Consider the following 19467-nt stretch of genomic DNA (forward strand, 5'->3'; position numbering starts at 1 on the left):
GGCGCCAAATGCCGCGTGAATCCTGCTGTCAACCTGTCAAAACCAGTGCAGAGGGGACGTCCCTCTGGCTGCCAGCAGGGGGCGGCTGGTAAAGACCTAACGGACAGGGAAGCTGTGGTGCTGCTGCCTTCTCCGCTCTGTGGTGCCATCTCTACGTGTTCTGTCTCCTACATTGCCAAGCTCATACCTTTGCCTATCAGGTGACATCTCCCCCGTTGATTTCTCAACCATCACCTTGTAGCAACCAAGCAAATACACTGCCCCTCTGGGGAAAAGAAATTATTCTTCAAAATACTATAAAATAAAAAAAGCATGAAATGTTTAGCATGATACTTACAAGATTTTCCATATCTGTGCGAGCCAACATGTATGTTCTAATATTACTATTCTGATGGAGCAATGTATATAATAGGAGAGTTGCCTGATCAGACGTCTGCTGCTCACAGAGAGTCGTGTACAAACTGTTAAAATTAATCTGGAAAGCATGTGGAATTGACGAGGGGAAAGGACTGTTATCTGGAATACAAAAACAGAAAAAATTTTAAATATTTCATCAGTATTTTCTAGACTATGCCCTTTATAAATAATAAAAGCCCACTCATGTATACAATTCAATTCCCATTAATTTTATATGTTGCTATCTTTCAGATTCAAATTTCAATTTATATTTAAAATTCTACTTAAAAAATAACTAAATGTAAAACAATACAGAGGTGATAACACTGTATTGTATAACTGAAATTTTCTGAGAGTAGAACTAAAACAGTCTCTCACACACACACACACACACAAAGAATAAAAAAACACTGGACCAATTTATTTCTCTGTAGCATCTAAGCATCTTTCCAATGGTTATGTGCACCATCCCTTATTTAATCCAGGCAACAATCATGTCATTGCTCGTACCAGTTTTACAAAGGATGAAATAGAAGCTCAGAGGGATTAAGTACATTTTCCAAGATTAGCCCTGAGTAAAAAGCAGATCAATTAGCTTCTATTGTTTTCACGACATAATACTGCTTCTTTAATAATAGCAATAATTCAGGGAGTCAGTAGTATGACAGATGCTCATTTAATTCTTATAAAAAACCTTAAGCTATAGAGATTATAACCTCTGCTTCATGAATAAAGAAACTTGAATGTAACAAATAAAGACTGGGCTATGAAGCCAGGTCAGTCTAACTCTGAAGCCAACGTTCTGGATCAGCGTACTGCACAGTCTCTGAAAGATGACCATCTCAGGAAAGTTCAAGCCCAAATAGTAACATTTGGCCAGAGCAGCACAAGTAACAACAGTAGAGATACCACAAAATGGACACTTGCTTTGTTGTAAAATCTGAGCTAATCATTTAAAAACCTTACCTTGCTTGGTACTTATACAAATAGTATTAGTCATATTATCTTCATTTTACAGACAAAGCCACTGAGGCTTACTGACATTAAGCAAACTGTGAAAGGCCTCGCAGATCTGAAGTGATCATAGAAAATACTATTAGATACGTGAGCTTTCACTCCTAATCTATCAAATTATTAGAGACTTCCTATTCCCCGGTAAATAATAATACCAGAATTAGCAAAGCCACAACTAACTGGCACACTCATCCACTGTCTATAAGAAGCATGTTAGAGAAGTTCTGCGAAGGAGCAAGGCAAAGTGCATCAGAAACCTTAAAAATTCCTATCTAATGACTGTACTTTTCACCCATCTCAATTATGTGAATGTTGGGATACATATCAATAATCTAGCCTACCATATTAATCTTGCTTTTAGAGTATAACCTTTTGATAAGAGAATACTGTTTCAACATATAACTTTCTACTTATGCTCTATCTACCACATGGTTTGGCAAACTACACCCCACAAACAGCCCACCAGTTGTTTGGAAATAAAGTTTTATTGGAACCAGTCATGCACACTCACTTATGTATTATCTGTGCCTGCTTTGTGCTGTGATGGCAGAGGTAAGAGGTGGTGACGGAGACCACATGGCCATGCAAAGCCATCTGCCCCTTTGAAGAAAAACTTTGCTCAGTTCTCTTCTAATGTTTAGTTCTATAAAACTCTAAACAGACTTTGAGTGAACACTGTCAAACAACCTATCATTTAGAGCTTTGTTAGGTTTATTTTCATCCCTAACAGGGAGGATAGATGGATCCAAATTAAGCACTTGCTGGCCGGGTTATCTCGGAAAGAAATGCAAATTTAACACATATAAGGAAGCACAGCCCTCATCTAAGATTTACCTGACTTTTCTGAGAATACAGGCAGGAAAATCCAAGCTATTCTCATCATTAATCAGTATGAAAATATACTGGACCGTCATCTCCACAACTATAAGGCAATAAACAATACGGGGTGAACAGCACCCTCTTTCCTCATTAGAAAGCATACTCAGAGAAACCCCCACGAACCTTGTGTGTTCTTGAAGGATATGATGGCCTGTCGGTAGGGGTTTGGGGCATCTGCAGCGTCTGTCAGGTTGGCCAGCACCAGCAGGAGCAGGAGGCTCTGGTTGGCCAGAGGGGAAGAAATTGCCTGCGTGGCGGCCGCTTTGCTTCCCACGCCGCCCAGGGTGAAGACAGTCCAGAGTCCAGCTTGAGAAGAAAACATCCAGGTAAGATGTGCTGAGACAGGTAAGATGACTATATTCCTTGCAATAATCCATACTTTTTCATTTTTAAAAGTTTGAAATAACACTCTCTTTTTTTTATTATGAAAGTAAAACAAGTCCATTATTTGAAAATTCCCACATTGCCCAAGGATATAAGGTCTTTAAAGACTATATCATTCCCGATTCTGCCACTTCCCATAGATAACCATCATTAAGTTTCTAATATATCTCTCCATATTTTTCTTTATATACCCAAACATATTCACATTTATAAGAAAACTAGAGGCCCAGTGCATGAAATTCGTGAAGGGGGGGGGAGGGGCCGGCGGAGGGGGGGGGGGAGGGTGTCCCCCCGCCTGGCCTGTGCCATCTCACAGTGTGGGAGCCCCACGATCGATTGCCCCAAAGAGGTAGGCCCCGTCCACCCATCCAGGGTTCCTCGATGGATTGCCCCAAAGAGGTAGGCTGGAGCCGGGGGTCCCGCCACTGTGCTTCACAGAGCCGCAGGACCCCCAGGCCTTGCCGGGCGAGCCATGGGACCCGCCTCCATGCTGTGCACGCAGTGTCAAGCCCCCGCCCACCCACACCTGCCCGCTGCGCACGCAGCCTCCTGGTGATCGCTCATTGCGGCGTGAGGGCGTGACGACCACATAGGCTTTTATTAATAGGATTTCATGTACGACCTTATGCACATATACCTGAAAACCTAAGCAAAATATTAAAATATCTAGGAAAATACAAAATATCAAAATTGACCAAAAAGACAAAAACCTAAATTGGCAAATAATCTTAGAAGAGTGAAAAATGAACTCAAAGAGCTAACCCTAAAAACAAACCACATCCAGCTATTTAAACAAATAAGTCTAACAAACCCTCAAAGTACAGATAATTCTCATCTATACATATAAAACCCTAAGTGAGATAGCCTAAATCAAACAAAAGGAGATAAAATTTTGTAGAAAAATTTGTTAAAAAGAATAAATACATCACGGTCAAGAAGGTTTTGTCTCTGAAATGCAAGAATCGTTCACCATTAAAGAAAACTTATAAATTTGTTTCTCTTCATTTAAAAAAGATGGAAGAAAAGATGGCCATCTCAAGAGATGCCAATTTTTTAAAAATTCAACTTAATGCCGAAACCGGTTTGGCTCAGTGAATAGAGCGTCAGCCTGCGGACTGAAGGGTCCCAGGTTCGATTCCAGTCAAGGGCATGTACCTGGGTTGCGGGCACATCCCCAGTGGGAAATGTGCAGGGGGCAGCTGATCGATGTTTCTCTCTCATCGATGTTTCTAACTCTCTATCTCTCTCCCTTCCTCTCTGTAAAAAATCAATAAAGTATATTTAAAAAAAAAATTCAACTTAAAACCTATTCTTAATTTAATGAAAGAGAATTCTTACAACTAGAAAAGGAAAAAAAAACTTTAGTTTGTCTACCTAATCAGAAATTCACAGAAACGCCAATTAGAAAGGATATATGCACCCCCATGTTCATAGCAGCACAATTCACCATAGCTAAGATTTGGAAACAGCCTAAGTGCCCATTAGTAGATAAGTGGATTAAAAAACTGTGGTACATCTATACAATGGAATACTACACTGCAGTAAAAAATAATTTCTTACCATTTGCAACAAACAGCATGGATGTAACTGGAAAGCATTATGCTAAGTGAAATAAGCCAGTCAGAGGAAGATAAATATCACATGATTTCATTCATTTGTGGAATATAATGAACAACATAAACTGATGAACCAAAACAGATCCAGAGACAGAGAAGCATCGATCAGACTGTCAAACCTCAGAGGGAAGTACGGGAGGGTGGGGGTAAGGGGGAGAGATCAACCAAAGGACTTATATGCAAGCATATAGGCCTAATCAATGGACACAGACAATATGGGGGTGAGGGCATGAGTAGGGGGAATGGGGGTTAATGTGGGGATAAAGACACATATGTAATAACTTAATCAATAAAAAAAATTTTTTAAAAAGAAATTCACAATGGTCAAACATTTAGAATTCCGTTAATAACACCAACATCCATACTGTACTACTGGAAGACTAAGCAAAAGATATTAAGGAAAGAAAAACAAAGACAAGAGAAAAAAAAAGGAAAAATCTTAATTTTTTATAAGCAATCTGTGCACTATCCAATACAGTAGCCACTAGCCACTGTGGACTGTTCTGGGAACTTGAAATGTGGCTATATAGTCTAAACCTCATTGTGCTTTAAGTATTAAAATACACATGGAGTTCCAAAGACTTAATACAAAAAAAAGTAAAAATCTATCACTAATTTTTCAATATTGATTACATGTTGATATGATAATATTTTGTTGGATATATTGCATTAAAGTGTATTGTTAAAGTAAATTTTGTCTGTTTTTTTTCACTGTTTTTTAATATGACTTCTGGAAAATTAGAATTACATATGTGGTTTGCATCTATGGGTCACATTATATTTCTACTGGACAGAGATGTTCTAGAACATCAAGAGACTCAACTGACACTATTAGAATAGATTTTGGTACCATTCTATGACCCAAAAAAAATCAACTTACAAAAAAATCAAGTCTTTCTATAAATGAGCAATAATTATCAAGTCAAATCACAACAGCAACAAATCCAATAAAATATTAAAGGATAAACACAAAAGAAATGTGGGAAACCTTTAAGCAGACAACCATAGAACTCGACTAAAGGTCATATGAGACCTGAATTAGTATAAAGATACAACATATTTCCAGACAAAAAGACTCAATAATGTAAAACTGCCCTCAAGTTAATCTAAAATTCAGTATAACCACTATCAAAATAGCAAGAGAAATTTATGTAATATTTTGTAATACAGTGTAAATAAAATACTGTTGGGTGTGAAAATACATAAGAATAAATTTTTTGAGAAGGACTAACTTCGAAAGGAATGCTCTTGGTCAAATAGCAAAATTTTTATAAAGCTATAGTCATTTACAAGTATGATACTGACAGGAGAGTAGACAAATAATTCAGTGGAAATGAGTACAGAACAGAACTACATGTGTTTGAGAATTAACCTTATGATACAGATAATATTCCATTATCAGTAAAAAAAAAAAATCTATAACTGTCTTTGGGACAATAGAATTTAATCATTGCCCCAATATATATTTTGAAATGTTTTTACTGATTTTTTTAGAGAGAGAGGAAGGCAGAAGGATGGAGAGATAGAAGCACCAATGATAAGAGAGAAACATCTACCAGCTGCTTCCTGCACGCCCCCTACTAGGGGATCAAGCCTGCAACCCGGGCATGTGCCCTGACTGGGAATCAAACCAGCAACCTCTTGGTTCATGGGTCGAAGCTCAACTACTGAACAACACTGGCTGGACTCCCCAATATTTAACTATAGAAGTATGTATATAAACCTTGAGTTGAGAAAGCCTTTTTCTTATGCAAGTTACAAAATTCAAAAAGATAAAAAGAATTAAATACTTTGTAATGAATTACATTATAAACAAGAATAGGGGAGAAAACATTTGTAACATATAAACAGAAAAGAATATTTATTTTTTAAAAGACTTCCTGCAAATTAATAAGAAAACTAAGAATTCAAAATAAAAATAGGTAATAAAAGTCCAAAGCAATAAAAAGAGAAAATTAGTTAATTAATAAGACAATGAGATCATCCATGAGGACAGAAAATTTTAAAACACCCATTGTTGTTAAAGGTATAGAAAACTACCGCCAGCACCGGTTTGGCTCAGTGGCTAGAGCGTCGGCCTGCGGACTGAGGGGTCCCGGGTTCGATTCCGGTCAAGGGCATGTACCTGGGTTGCGGGCACATCCCCAGTAGGGGGTGTGCAGGAGGCAGCTGATCGATGTTTCTCTCTCATCGATGTTTCTAACTCTATCTCTCTCCCTTCCTCTCTGTAAAAAATCAATAAAATATATTTTTAAAAAAAGGTATAGAAAACTACCAATAGTGAGAGGTCAAAGTTGTACAGAATTTTTGGAAGATGTTTGGCAGTTCTCATTAAAATAAAAAATGCACATTCCCATCACCCCAGCAATTTTGTTTCTTATACTAGAGAACACTTGAACAGATACACAAAGATTCAAGTACAGGAATAGTTACTGTAACTTGTTTATAACTGTCAGATAATGAAAACAATGTGGGTGTTCACCAAGAGCTATGGTTAATCCACTCTATGGAATATAATAGGAAGAGGTAGATATCTATGTACTAACCAGGAAATGTCACTAAGGTATATTGTTAAGTAAAAAAAGAAGAAAGCTGCAGAAAAATTGAGGTTAATAATTTTTAAATGACTCACTAAAATCATATGTGTGTATGTTTTAAAAACAGGAAGAACCAAGTGTACATCATACTGATAAGAAAAATTACCTCTGGCATGAAATTCAAGGACTTTTGCTTTATTTGTATAGTTAAATATTTTGCAATAAAAATATGCTAATTTCATTTAGTTCCTTAAAAATAAGTGTAAAATAGCTCTGGCTGGTTATGGCTCAGTTGGTTGGAGCATCGCCCCGTATACGGGGTGGGTTCAATCCCCAGTCCAGGTGCAAACAGGAGGCAACCGATTGTGTTTCTCTCTCACGTTGATGTCTCTCTCTCACTCTCCCTTCCTCTCTCTAAAAGGAATAAAACACCCCTAAGGATTAAAAAAAAAAAAAAGTAAAATAAAATTAATTGAATACAGACTCAATCAGCACATAATTATGTAAAATATGGAAAAACCTCATCAGTATATCATTTACTGAAAAGGCAAATCCCCAAATATAAATATATGTAATATGCCCCATTTGTGTGTTTTTTTAATTGTTAATATACATATCTATGCAAGTAAATGCACCTACAGGTGCCTGGTAGGTATGCTGCTTTGAGACGGATTTATTGTGTATCTTCACATTTAAAAACACTTCCAGTTACTTCCTTCCACTCAGAGTAAGCTCCCTAACTGTCTACCCCAGATCCACCACTGTGTATGAAAAACACAATTAGAAAGTTCAATCTGTAACAAAAATAATCACAAAATGGGTTTTTTAATCCTCTTCATAGCTCTGCATCTTCATTACTAGGAGAAATAAGAGTTGACTGACTACCAATGGACAAATTTCACAAACAAGATTCTGATTCTCTTTTAGCACAACTTCACTCTCCTTTTTTTTCCCCCTTCAAGTTTGTCCAAGAGGGCTGAGAAGCTGCTTATAATACCAGACAAAATAGCATTTTATTGAGAAGCTATCCCCCAGCCCACCCACAAACATAGCCCTCCTTCCTTTCTCTGGTAAATATTATTGCTGTTGCCTTTCCTTATAGGGAGAAAGGAGGCAGCCTGCCATTGCCTACATTGTAGTTTAAACTGGCCCATAATATTGGACCAGAGTTCTTCCAAAGGCTCATTTCTTTTTGCTGATCCAAGCCTCTGATCTGTGACCCAAGAATCTTAGTGGAATTGCATTTTCCTGTTGGAAAAAAATTAAAAAAAATCTCTCCACCAGAAAAATAAGGGAAAGTTACAGTATATGTTTTTCTGTTCTAAAAACCAAATTAAGGATGGTAACCAAAGTTTTTAAATTGTATTCCTCAGGTCCTCCAAATAAAATCTTAAAATTCACCTAACTAAAAACTAAAAAGTATGGAAATTAACTAAAAGAAAAAATCTGGTGTTGATGATTCAATTTTTTTAAGTACCAACTCAAGATTATTTAACCTTAACAATAAAAATGTGAGGAAGATATAAAATATGACAACTAACACATCAATACAAATAATAATCCTTGAGGAAAAAAGGAACCCTTGTTCTACAAAATATTGAACTAAAAATAAACACCATTTTATTAAGACAATGAAATTATTGTTTTTTTCATATTACTAAACATGCCACTTGCCAAACTAGAATGAATTTCTTATATCTAACAATTATATTACAAAACAAAACACGAATTATACAATCAAAACTATAAAAAATTAAATGATACTACATACACTGTCCTCCATAGCTATAATGGGTCATATCCTCATATTTGAACCTAAAATATTGTAAGAAACCTGACACCATGAAAGAACTAAGGAAAAGCAGGTCAGCTACTACAAATAGGGATGAAAATTCTGCTAGAGACATTTCAATCAACACAGTTAAGGGGCAAAACAGCAGAAAGGGAAGATGAGCATTCAAACAACTACAAAGGGACTTTAATTGCCATAATGACCCAATAAATACACCTAACTCTTTAAACCGATGCTTTTCCTATGTAAGTGTAGTAAAATAATAAGGGAAGACAGTTTGTCCGATACAGATATTAAACATGCATTCCAGGGCAAGCATTGTGGCAGAGTCAGCTACCTGGTTCCAATACCATGCTTTTCCCTTTGTTCCTTTTTATTAATAAACACCCTAGGATTTAAAGCTGGGCAAGACTGCAATTCCCAATCTTTCTCACAGCAAAATATGGCCATGTGACCAAATTCTAACCAATGGGATGTGACTGGGAGTAGCATATGCAAGTTTTCAGTTGTTTCCTTAAAAAAAAAGGATGTTTTCTCTTCATGTCTTCACCACTCCCGTGGGCTAGAACCGCAGTAAAGTGGTAGGAGATAGATTCAACTTTGTGGATGGGACACCACCCAAGGGAATGAGAAAACAAGACAGGAGGAACTCGGGCCCCTAGATGACCTCAGGAAGCAAACCTGCCCATACCCCTGGCCCAGCTTTAGAATTTTATGTAAGAAAAATGTAACCCTTCTACCTGGTTTAAGCCACTGGTATCTGGTCTCTCAAGCCAATATCCTAAATAAAACAATTACGTGTTATAAAGTTTCAGAACATTATTGCTTGGTTAGAAACTTTTTAAACAAAGAAGTTTAAAAAATTCTTTGCCCATCATAATGAAGAACTTTTAAAGATAATTGTAGATTAAAATGCTCTTATAAAAAATAACAGAGATCCCATGTACCTTATATCCAGTTCCCTCTAATGGGAACAGGTTACAAAACTATAGTATAATGTCACAACAAGGATATTGACACTGGCAATCAAAATACAGAATGATTCTGTTATCAGTTAAATCATCTGCATGAAAAAATCATTTGTCCAATGATCACTTAACTTCTTTGAAGTTGATTCCTTTCAATGGTCCCAACTAACCTACATTCCAGCCGCAGAGGAAAATTACTGTCGCTAAATATATACTGACTGCCTGTGTTCTTATATACATTCAATTCATAATTTAGTCAGGGCCTGCTACAAACTGGGCAAAATGCAAGAAACTGAATTAGCCACTGACGAACCCAAAGACAACGGTGTCCTATCCATGGACTTATAGTCTAGGGAGAAACAGACATGAAACGGAGACAAATAAGTAAACAAACTGCAGTAAGTTGGAGGGGAAGGAGAATGTTACCTAAATGTCATTATCACCCTTGAAGGAAAAAACGTTTAGAAATCTATCAATGAATAGAACCGACCACTGGTTTATGGACCTTTTTTATAGGTTTACAAGTCAACCAAAGATCCATTCCACTTCCTCCCTTTTTAAAATTTTATTTCATTTCTTTTTTTTTTCATTTCTTTTGTTTGTTTTATTTTTTATTTATTTTATTTATTTATTTATTTTTTATTGTTCAAAGTATTACAAAGGGTATTACATATGTGTCCTTTTTTTCCCCCCGCCCTTGACAGTCCCCTCCTTCCTTACTTGGAAAATCCTTCAAGGTCCAAATTACATCCGTTCATCCTAATAAATCCTAATAAAAATCATGTATATAAAGCAGAAAGTAACTCTTCTCTCCTCTCACAGCACTTTGGTTACATCTCTCTAGCACTAACCTACCACTGTGTGGCTTTGAATGGACTTATGTTACACTAGAGGCCCGATGCATGGAATTCATGCAAGGGACCCGGCCCTCACAGCCCCTTGCAGCCTCGGCTGGCCCTCGCAGCTCTGGCTTTGTCAGGAAGGTCGTCCAGATGGTCATCCAGAAGGTGGTCCGGATGGTCGTTCTGCTGTTCGGTCTAATTAGCATATTAGCTCTTTATTATATAGGATTTGCACCAGTCTTCCTGGGAACTCCTTGATGGGAAAGAGTTACATCTTTTCATATTTTATATTCCTTGGAGGGATCCAACTTACAAACTTAATTTATTCCTTTATTTACTTACTTCACTTTCTTACGTCACTTACCAAAGTATATAATAAATAATACAAATTTCATATTTGACATTTTTACAGTATATAAATAAATATAAATTTTACATTGGCTAATTAAAGAAAAAGCATATTATTTTTAAAGTTCTAAACATATGTGTCAAAAGTGGCTTTAATCCTATATTATAAATTATACTTTAATGAGGGTACTAGAAGACAGGTACAATATTTTCAGAACCTAGGGCTGCACTGCAAATGGGTGCAATATTTATGAAGGACAATCAGGCAATGTGCACAAGCATTAAAAATACGCAGATTACTTGGGGCTTGTTTGGGAGGCAGCTGATCAATATGTCTCTCTCACATCGATGTTTCTCTCTTCCTCCCTTCCACTATGGAAATCAATGAAAGAAAATATCCTCAGGTGAGGATTGAAAAAAAAAGTAGATGACTTTTTTTTTTAATATATTTTTATTGATTTCAGAGAGCAAGGGAAAGGAGAGAGAGAGAGAGAGAGAGAGAGAGAGAGAGAGAGAGAGAGAGAGAGAATCATTGATTGGCTACCTCCTGGGGATCTAGCCTGCAACCCGGGCATGTGCCCTTGACTAGAATCGAACCTGGGACCCTTCAGTCCGCAGGCTGATGCTCTATCCACTCAGCCAAACTGGCTAGGACTAGATGTATGTCTTGGATACTGTTGGTACTAAGAGAGCATCATAGTGTCATGCCCAGCGTGAGCCATTCTCTACCACTGGGCACACATACCAAATGTGTTTCCATAAGACCTTTCACAATGAGCCCTCAATTTTGTTAAGTGTTCTACACTAGAGGCAGAATTTGAAAAGGTGTTAAGGAGAACTCTGGCAAAGGGAGTAAAATGAGTGAGAAAATAAATGGCTAGAATGGAAGAGAATATGTTACTATTTACAAAACAAATATTTGTGAAAAATAATTATTTGATCAAGAATCCATGTTTTAAGCATTTTATGTAGAATGCATTAGTTTGTTACTTAAAGGCCTTTAATGTGTTTTGAGAAAACTAGCTGAATATTTTGGGTCATTGTATACATTATAACTTTTAAAACAATGGTAAATAGGTTCCAGATTAGCATTTTTTTAGTAGAATGTCTAATTTTCATGAATGGATCACTGATCTTAAGTGGTAGGTGTCAGACGGCCAGTTGTTAGGGTTTGACTACAAAGGGACACAAGGGAACTTTTTGGAATGATGGAATTGTTTAATATCTGGATTATGGTGGTTATTACATGACTGTGTTACTTATTAAAACGAAGAGAACTGTATACCACAAAAGCTGAACTCAATAACCTTGACTCCACCCTACCCCTCTCCAATATAATGTTGGCACAGATGTGGAGCAACATAACTCTCATATACTCTAGTGAGAGTGTAAATTGGTGCAAATACTTCGGGAAACAGTATAATTATAACTAGAATAGTTGAAAGATTCACATCTAGGATAGAGCAAATCCACTAGTTATTACACTCAACAAAGTGCTTACCTTGTGCAAAGACATGCACAAGAATGTACATAGCAGCATTACTTTAATAGCCAAAAGTTGGAAATAAATCAAATATATATTACAGTATAAAGGATAAATAAAAAATGGGTTAGTCTTAAAATGTAATAATATATAATAATATAAAAATGTACAAACTAGCCGAAGCCAGCTTGGCTCAGTGGATAGAGCGTCAGCCTGCGGACTGAAAGGTCCCAGGTTCGATTCCGGTCAAGGGCATGTACCTTGGTTGCGGGCATATCCCCAGTAGGAGATGTGCAGGAGGCAGCTGGTCGATGTTTCTCTCCCATCGATGTTTCTGACTCTCTATCTCTCTCCCTTCCTCGCTGTGAAAAATCAATAAAATATATATAAAAAAAAATGTACAAACTATTCTTCATGCAAAAACATGGATGACTTTCACAAATAAGCAAAAGGAGAAAGACACAAAAAATGCCTAGCATATAATCCCCTTTATATGAAGTTCACCCATAGTGCTAGAATTGGGATAGTGGCCTCCTCTGCAGCTGGGAAGGGAGAGTGATGAGAAGAATGCGTTCAAAGGGTTTCTGGTGTGCTGGAATTACTTCATCTGACTCTTTTGTATGTTACACTTAAATAAAAATGTTTACCAGTAAGAAAAGGCAAAAAATAGCTCAGCCATGAACCAGAAGGTCACGGTTCGATTTCCAGTCCGATTACATGCCCAGGTTGTGGGCTCAATCCCCAGTGGGGGGGGGGGGGGGGGTGCAGGAGTCTGCTGATCGATGATTCTCTCTCACCACTGATGTTTCTATCCTCTCCCTCTGCCTCCCTCTCTCTGAAATCAACAAAAACAAATTAAAAAAAGAAAAGAAAAGCCCTGACCGGTTTGGCTCAGTGGATAGAGCGTCAGCCTGCGGACTAAAGGGTCCCAGGTTCAATTCCGGTCAAGGGCATGTACCTTGGTTGCGGACACATCCCCAGTGGGGGGTGTGCAAGAGGCAGCTGATGGATGTTTCTCTCTCATCCATGTTTCTAACTCTATCCTTATCCCTTCCTCTCTGTAAAAAAAATCAATAAAAAATATTTTTTTTAAAAAAAGAAAAAAACGTATGTATCCCTTTTTAAAGTTGATTATGATGATGATGCTAGGTATATACCATAATGCTCAAAGCAATTATCTTTGATTACTAGAATTAAAGGTGATTTGATTTCTAAAATGAGCATGTAGTAAAAGAAACCTAAAATTTTTTAAAAGTTCACAGGATATCCTGAGAACAGTATTTGTTAAAATAAATATATTAAAATGTTGGTGTAATGAAGGAGCATCATATTTGATGTTGTATCTTTATTTTTATTTTTTTATGTTATATCTTTATTAAAGGGCAGAGTCCTCAAGTACTCCTTTTTGTGTGTAATCAACAGATGTGTTAAGAAAATGTGCTCTAGCTGGTTTGGCTCAGTGGATAGAGCGTCAGCCTGTGAACTGAAAGGTCCCAGGTTCGATTCCGGTCAAGGGCACCAGATCTCTCTGAAATCAATAAAAATATATTTTTTTTAAAAAAAAGAAAAAGAAAACATAATAGCTAGTAATTATTTTTGTGATTTTAAAATGAATGTAAAACAGTAAGTCAGTAAGTAAGTAAATAAATAAATAAATAATAAAATGTAAAACAGTAACATACACAACCTTGAATGGCCAGTCACACTATAGTGCAAGAAAACGGAAGGGGGGAGGGGGGGGGGGGAGGCGGTCACTAACAGATTCACTTTTTACATGTGTTTACATTTAAAGCACTCTTAAAATATCTGATGACTGCAAGTTCCTAAAACAGTTTTGAGTCAAATTCAATTTTCCTAACACAAAACAACATGATATTACTATCCCTATCCTGTGTCCCAAAAGCAATGCTTTTTTAAGCATCTCAAAAAAGAGAAAAAAATACATCAGAAGGAACAGAGAAAAATGTTTTAAAAATTCATAGTACAGTATAAGAAATTTTATCCACCTCTGTAGTTTGAAATCTGTCAGAATCTCTGATTTATAAACTGGCATAATATAAGCCATATGGAACTTTTTAAAAATTTTGTTCCTTTAAGAACAGAAAATAAAATTGTTAAAGAAAACTTGAAAAAACCCACTGAAATAATTTAGTATTTTATGAAGATATCTATTTTCAAAAAGAAAAAACAGTGAAAGTTAACAGAATTTACCTGTCTCAGGAAAAATCTAGATTCCCACATTCCTAAAACAGACATTTATGACAACCTAAGATGAATCAAACACTATATTAAAGTGTAAAAGCATAAAGGGAAAAATTAATAAGAAACCTATTCTCTTCAGAGATAATCCCATCTCATACCCATACACAAAAACGTTAGGCAAATTAACTACCATCCATAAAATAAGATAGGGGCACTGAGAGCTCAGAGGACAGGCAACAGATCACTTCATCCCCTCTGTCCCAACGGCAGCCTGGAAAGCAGCGTTTCTCAAAATCATGCACGGACCGCTGAGGAAGTGAGGGGTGGTTCTGCACTATCCTTTCTTAAAACCTTCAATTTTAAAACCTTACAATCTTGGAAAAGAGAAGTAAGTATGTTGGAATTCAAGCTATACTCATATAAGACAAAATCATGATGGCTGCATGGGTGTGGTTAAGTTGGAGAAATACTGCCCTATAGGAAATAAGTCCTATATGGCAGCTCTAAGTATCTGGCAGTGTATATACCTCCACCGGAGTCCCCCTCCTCAAACGAAATAAGCCCTGCCCCCACAACGTTCCTCCTTGCTACATGGTCTCTAACCCCTCAGCACTCTGACCACTCCTTTCTCTGCTGGCGATGAGGTAACCCCAACAAAACATAAAAGTTAGGTATGTGCGTTGATGATGGAAGAGAAACATAAGTAACTTTCAACAAGCTTTAACCAGATATAACCAGTTATTCCTTCTTTAGCTGAAGAAATCCAACAATGTAATAAGCCACCCATGTGAAAATGACAGAGCCTTTTTATGTCTAGAATTTTCGTTGCTACTGCAAACACCCAAGCACTCAAAAACAAAGAATAAACTTATTAACTTTAACAATACCAGTAACGAAAAACAATTAATTTAGAATCCACAAATAAAAGTTCCTACTAGAAAAGTCTTAGACAAATTGCCTACATTCGCATTGAAGTTCCACTTGTGAAGAAGTAAATATAAATCAAATAACTGCAGATGTAATAAAGTATGTCGTATAGATGTATTACTCCTTCAGTAACAGTCATTTTTTCCATATACATTTCCAACTGTTACTTTTCTGGGAATTAAAACCTGGCTCCATGCTAGATGGCCACAGATAAAAGAAGCTGTGAGTAACTACCCCGCCCTGGTCGAAAGTGACACTCAAGGGAAGATGGAAAGAGTTTCTTCCCAAAACTCTGACCACTTCAATGTTACTGATAATCCCAAGAAGAACGCCTTAGTGATGGAGAATGGTGTCCCAGGCCTGAAAGGCAGCAATAACAGTGTCATCGATCGTCAAAGTCCAAGAAGATGGGAGCTGAGGACACTAGGAAACTAGAATCTTTTTTGTTTATTTTAAAAATATTTATTTTTTTATTGATTTCAGAGAGGAAGGGAGAGGGAAAAAGAAATAGAAACATCAATGATGAGAGAGCATCATTGACTGGCTGCCTCCTGTACGACTCCCACTGGAGATTGAGCCTGCAACTTGGGCATGTGCCCTGACCAGGAATCGAACCGTGACCTCCTGGTTCATAGGTCGATGCTCAACCACTGAGCCACGCCAGCCAGGCAGAAACTAGAATCTTTGAAATGAGAGGACATACATAAATTCTGGAAAGGGAAGATTCCAAATTAATGATTCCAGAAGGTTCGTAAGACATAAATGATCTGCAAACAAGTTACAGATAGTAAGTGTGGGACGTGCAAATAAAAGTGAATACTATAGAATGGAATGGCTCAAAGGTATTCATGAAATTGAAAAAATATTCCCAAAGCATTAAATTCAATGAGCAGTTAATAAACACACACTAACAACAGCTTCCAACATGGGTGATAAAGACTGGCACTGGTACCAGCCTCAGCCCCTCTATCAGGAAACTGTACGTCATGCCAGTGACCAAGCTATTCGGAGAAGAGTGGTCACGCCCAGGACAGGAGTGGCAGAGGCATTCACGCCTTCTCTTTCAACATAATGAGACATCCTGTGGTTTGCTGTGCTTACTATATTATCTGGGTTTAATTAAACCGACTCTCATAAAAATCTATTTTAAAAAGAATGGAACCATAAAACTTTTTGAACTTTCTGACACAGAAATCACAGATAGAGAAAACATATATTAAAAATTCAAGTACAAGCAAACAAGACAAAAACCAGCAGGGCTGGCCTTTCTTCTACCTGTGTGGGCTCTTTATTGGCCATTCTGCAAGCTCAAAACAAAGGCAACAGTAATCAGATCTCTGAAGAAAACTGCCTTCCACCCATCACCAAGGCTCTCTGAAAATATAGTTATACCCACCATTATGAACAATAAGCATGGCTCCAAATATGTAGTTTCCTGAGACATTAAATGATGACATTATGAAGCCACGGCGATTAGCAAGGCACTTAAAAACTCATCCAGATGTTTATTAATTTTTGTCTTATAAAAAAGATTTTTTAAAATTTTAATTACTTTACAGTTTTCATTTATCTTATCCTTTGGAAAATGTCGATTTGTAAAGGTCTCATAATGTACATAATATATTAGAATAACAATAATTTATAAATCAATTCACTTAAATCAATGGTCTGCTTTAAAAGCGTGTTTCAAATAAAGGAAAAATGATAGAAATAAAAAGTAAAAAAATTTAAAAAGCGTGTATCGATGGGATATATGATTACTAAAGTTTAAAGACCACCATACTCAAGGAACTGTTGGGTGGAGAGGTGACAGAAGCGAAGAAAAGGGGGGGAAAAAAGAGAAGCTTCTGCCATTTAATTATGATCTACAGAAATTATCACATTAAATCTCACCAAGCATTATCTTCATCCCCCCAATTTTACAGATAAAGAAATTAAACTCAAAGAGGCTAAACTCCTACTCACGTGAGAGAGCTAAGCAGAGCTGCTCTGTGTGTAAAGCAGATGCTCTCACCCGCTACCCTCACTGCCCCTCTGGCTCCAAAACAACAAAGGGGGCTCTGGCCTGAATTACATGTTTACAACTTAGCACAGACCGGATATTCAACTCATGGGATGTAACAGGCCTAAATTCAATCTATTTTGCTATAAGGAACAGTATTCTGTGGTTCACAACAAGTGTAGTCCCCAGGTATTTTGCCACACTTCTCTCCCACCCTTCACCTTCATCCACAGAATCCTATATAACTTTGTTTTTGCTTTTGCTTGGATTGTTCTATTGGCTCTTCTACTTTCTGTTTGTTCATCTTGGTACTCGATCTGCATTTCCTGATTTCCTCCTAAGGAACCATCTCTCCTAGGCATTCTGCCTCCTTCTTCTGGGGAATAAATATTTACTACATTGTCTCTGGTGGGCATGCCCAGATTCTTCAATAAATTGTTACTACATTTAAGGTGCCCAGAATCTGATCTTAAGAGGGGAGACAGGTAGGGATGTCGTTATAATACAACATCCTGTGCGTTTTACAGAGTCCTGTGGGGAAAACGAGGGCTCGCTCTGCTGAGTATTCCAGGAGAGCTTCCCAAAGAAGCTGCCTGTGACCCTGGGAGTAAAGGGGATGACAGGTGTACAGGTGGAGGGGAAAAGCATTGCAGGGCATGGAATGGTAGCAGACGAAGCTGGTCAGGCGTGGGGCAGGCTGTGAGGGCATGACACGAGGGCACGACAGTGCTTCCCAAGGTATGCGCTGCTGCCCGGTTCTGAAGGGCCACAAACAGGCCAAGAATCTAATTCCTTTCTCATGTTCTTACAAACACACAATTATAAGGCCTTTACTTTCGCTGTTACGTATACTAACACTGATCTATTAACTTACTAAGTCAGTTAGGGGATACTGTATTTGGTTTTCATAAACTTAAGAAAACAATTACTAGAGTTTATAGGACATCCTACCCACTTTCCTATGGGAAAGCCTGGCTGCTCCGCCATGCTCGGCTGTGCTGCAAAGTTCTTTGTGCACACAGACACAGGACCCACACATGTTTGGAATCCTGGAGTCTGGGAGGATGTTCTGTTATTGAGGCAGTACTCACTTTGTTGTGAATTGGTTATGATCTTCAACTGATTTATTTCAAGCTTTTTAAGTTACAAATTTTTTTAAGCTAGCTTCAAAATGATCAATTAAGAAGGATGTGGGTTCTCTGATTAGTCCTCCAAAACACAGTGATGCATAACTAGTAAGACCACACTACCAATACGATGCCCTTCCCCTGCCAGGACAGAACTAACCAGCAGGATATAAGAGGGATGGGGTGTTCACAGAGCCCTAAATCCTTCAGATAAGATGCTTCCTTTGAGGCCACGAGGCCAAAAGCCTCACCAAGACAAACTGTCAAGGGCTATAATTATAGCTGATTACCTACCTTCCCCTACAAGATGCTCAGAACTAATCGTATTATGCCTTATGTCCCTGTTTACTGGATCAGCAAAGAGACCTAAAGCTCCATCATACCTCGGCTAAATGCCATATGGTTCAGTATGCCCCCTACACTGGCATGGTCTCCCACTGCTCTTCCCATCCTGACCCTTCAGGAATTTACATGGTTCATCAAAAAAATCCTCTATATTTTCAAGTTCAACCTCACATATAACTTAAACATTAGAAAACTTCAATGAAAAGGTTTCATAGTTGAACAGATACAGTTGGAAAGAGAATTAGTGAACTGAAGGATAAATCCGAAGGAATTACCCAGAATGCAGAGAGAGAGAGAAAGTAATGGAATTAATTTTAAGAGAGGTTAAGAGATATGAAGAATCTCTCGGCCACTGGAGCTTACCATTGCATCGGTGAGTGTGGCAGGGGAGCCAAACCTAGGTTTGAAATGAATGACTCTTTGCTTTTGCATCGGACTCGCTGGCTCCCTGTGGGTTCTTGGGAATCATGAAATCTGGGCACAACATTTGGGGGCTCGTCCGGGATTCCCAAGACCATCGAGGGACCCCGATCCGAAGAGTCTGACTGACCGCGGTAGGTGTGTGTCCTTGTGTGTTCTGTTCTGTTTGAGCTCATTTCTGGAAT

The 19467-nt window shown here is 37.7% G+C and overlaps 1 protein-coding gene across 2 annotated transcripts in view; it reads right to left on the reverse strand.

The window, feature by feature from the left end:
- Positions 1 to 19467, reverse strand: part of DYM (dymeclin) — a 252328-nt gene that overhangs the window by 127361 nt on the left and 105500 nt on the right. For both annotated transcript variants that reach the window (XM_081097587.1, XM_081097586.1), the window contains exons 9-10: positions 2413 to 2595; positions 338 to 516 (exon numbers count right to left, since the gene is read on the reverse strand). In XM_081097587.1, the coding sequence (XP_080953713.1) occupies positions 338 to 516; positions 2413 to 2595 (362 nt within the window). The remainder of the gene's footprint in view (positions 1 to 337; positions 517 to 2412; positions 2596 to 19467) is intronic.

The sequence above is a fragment of the Myotis nattereri genome, assembly GCF_964212035.1.
Source record: "Myotis nattereri genome assembly, chromosome: 8".
Taxonomy (NCBI): Eukaryota; Metazoa; Chordata; class Mammalia; order Chiroptera; family Vespertilionidae; genus Myotis; species Myotis nattereri.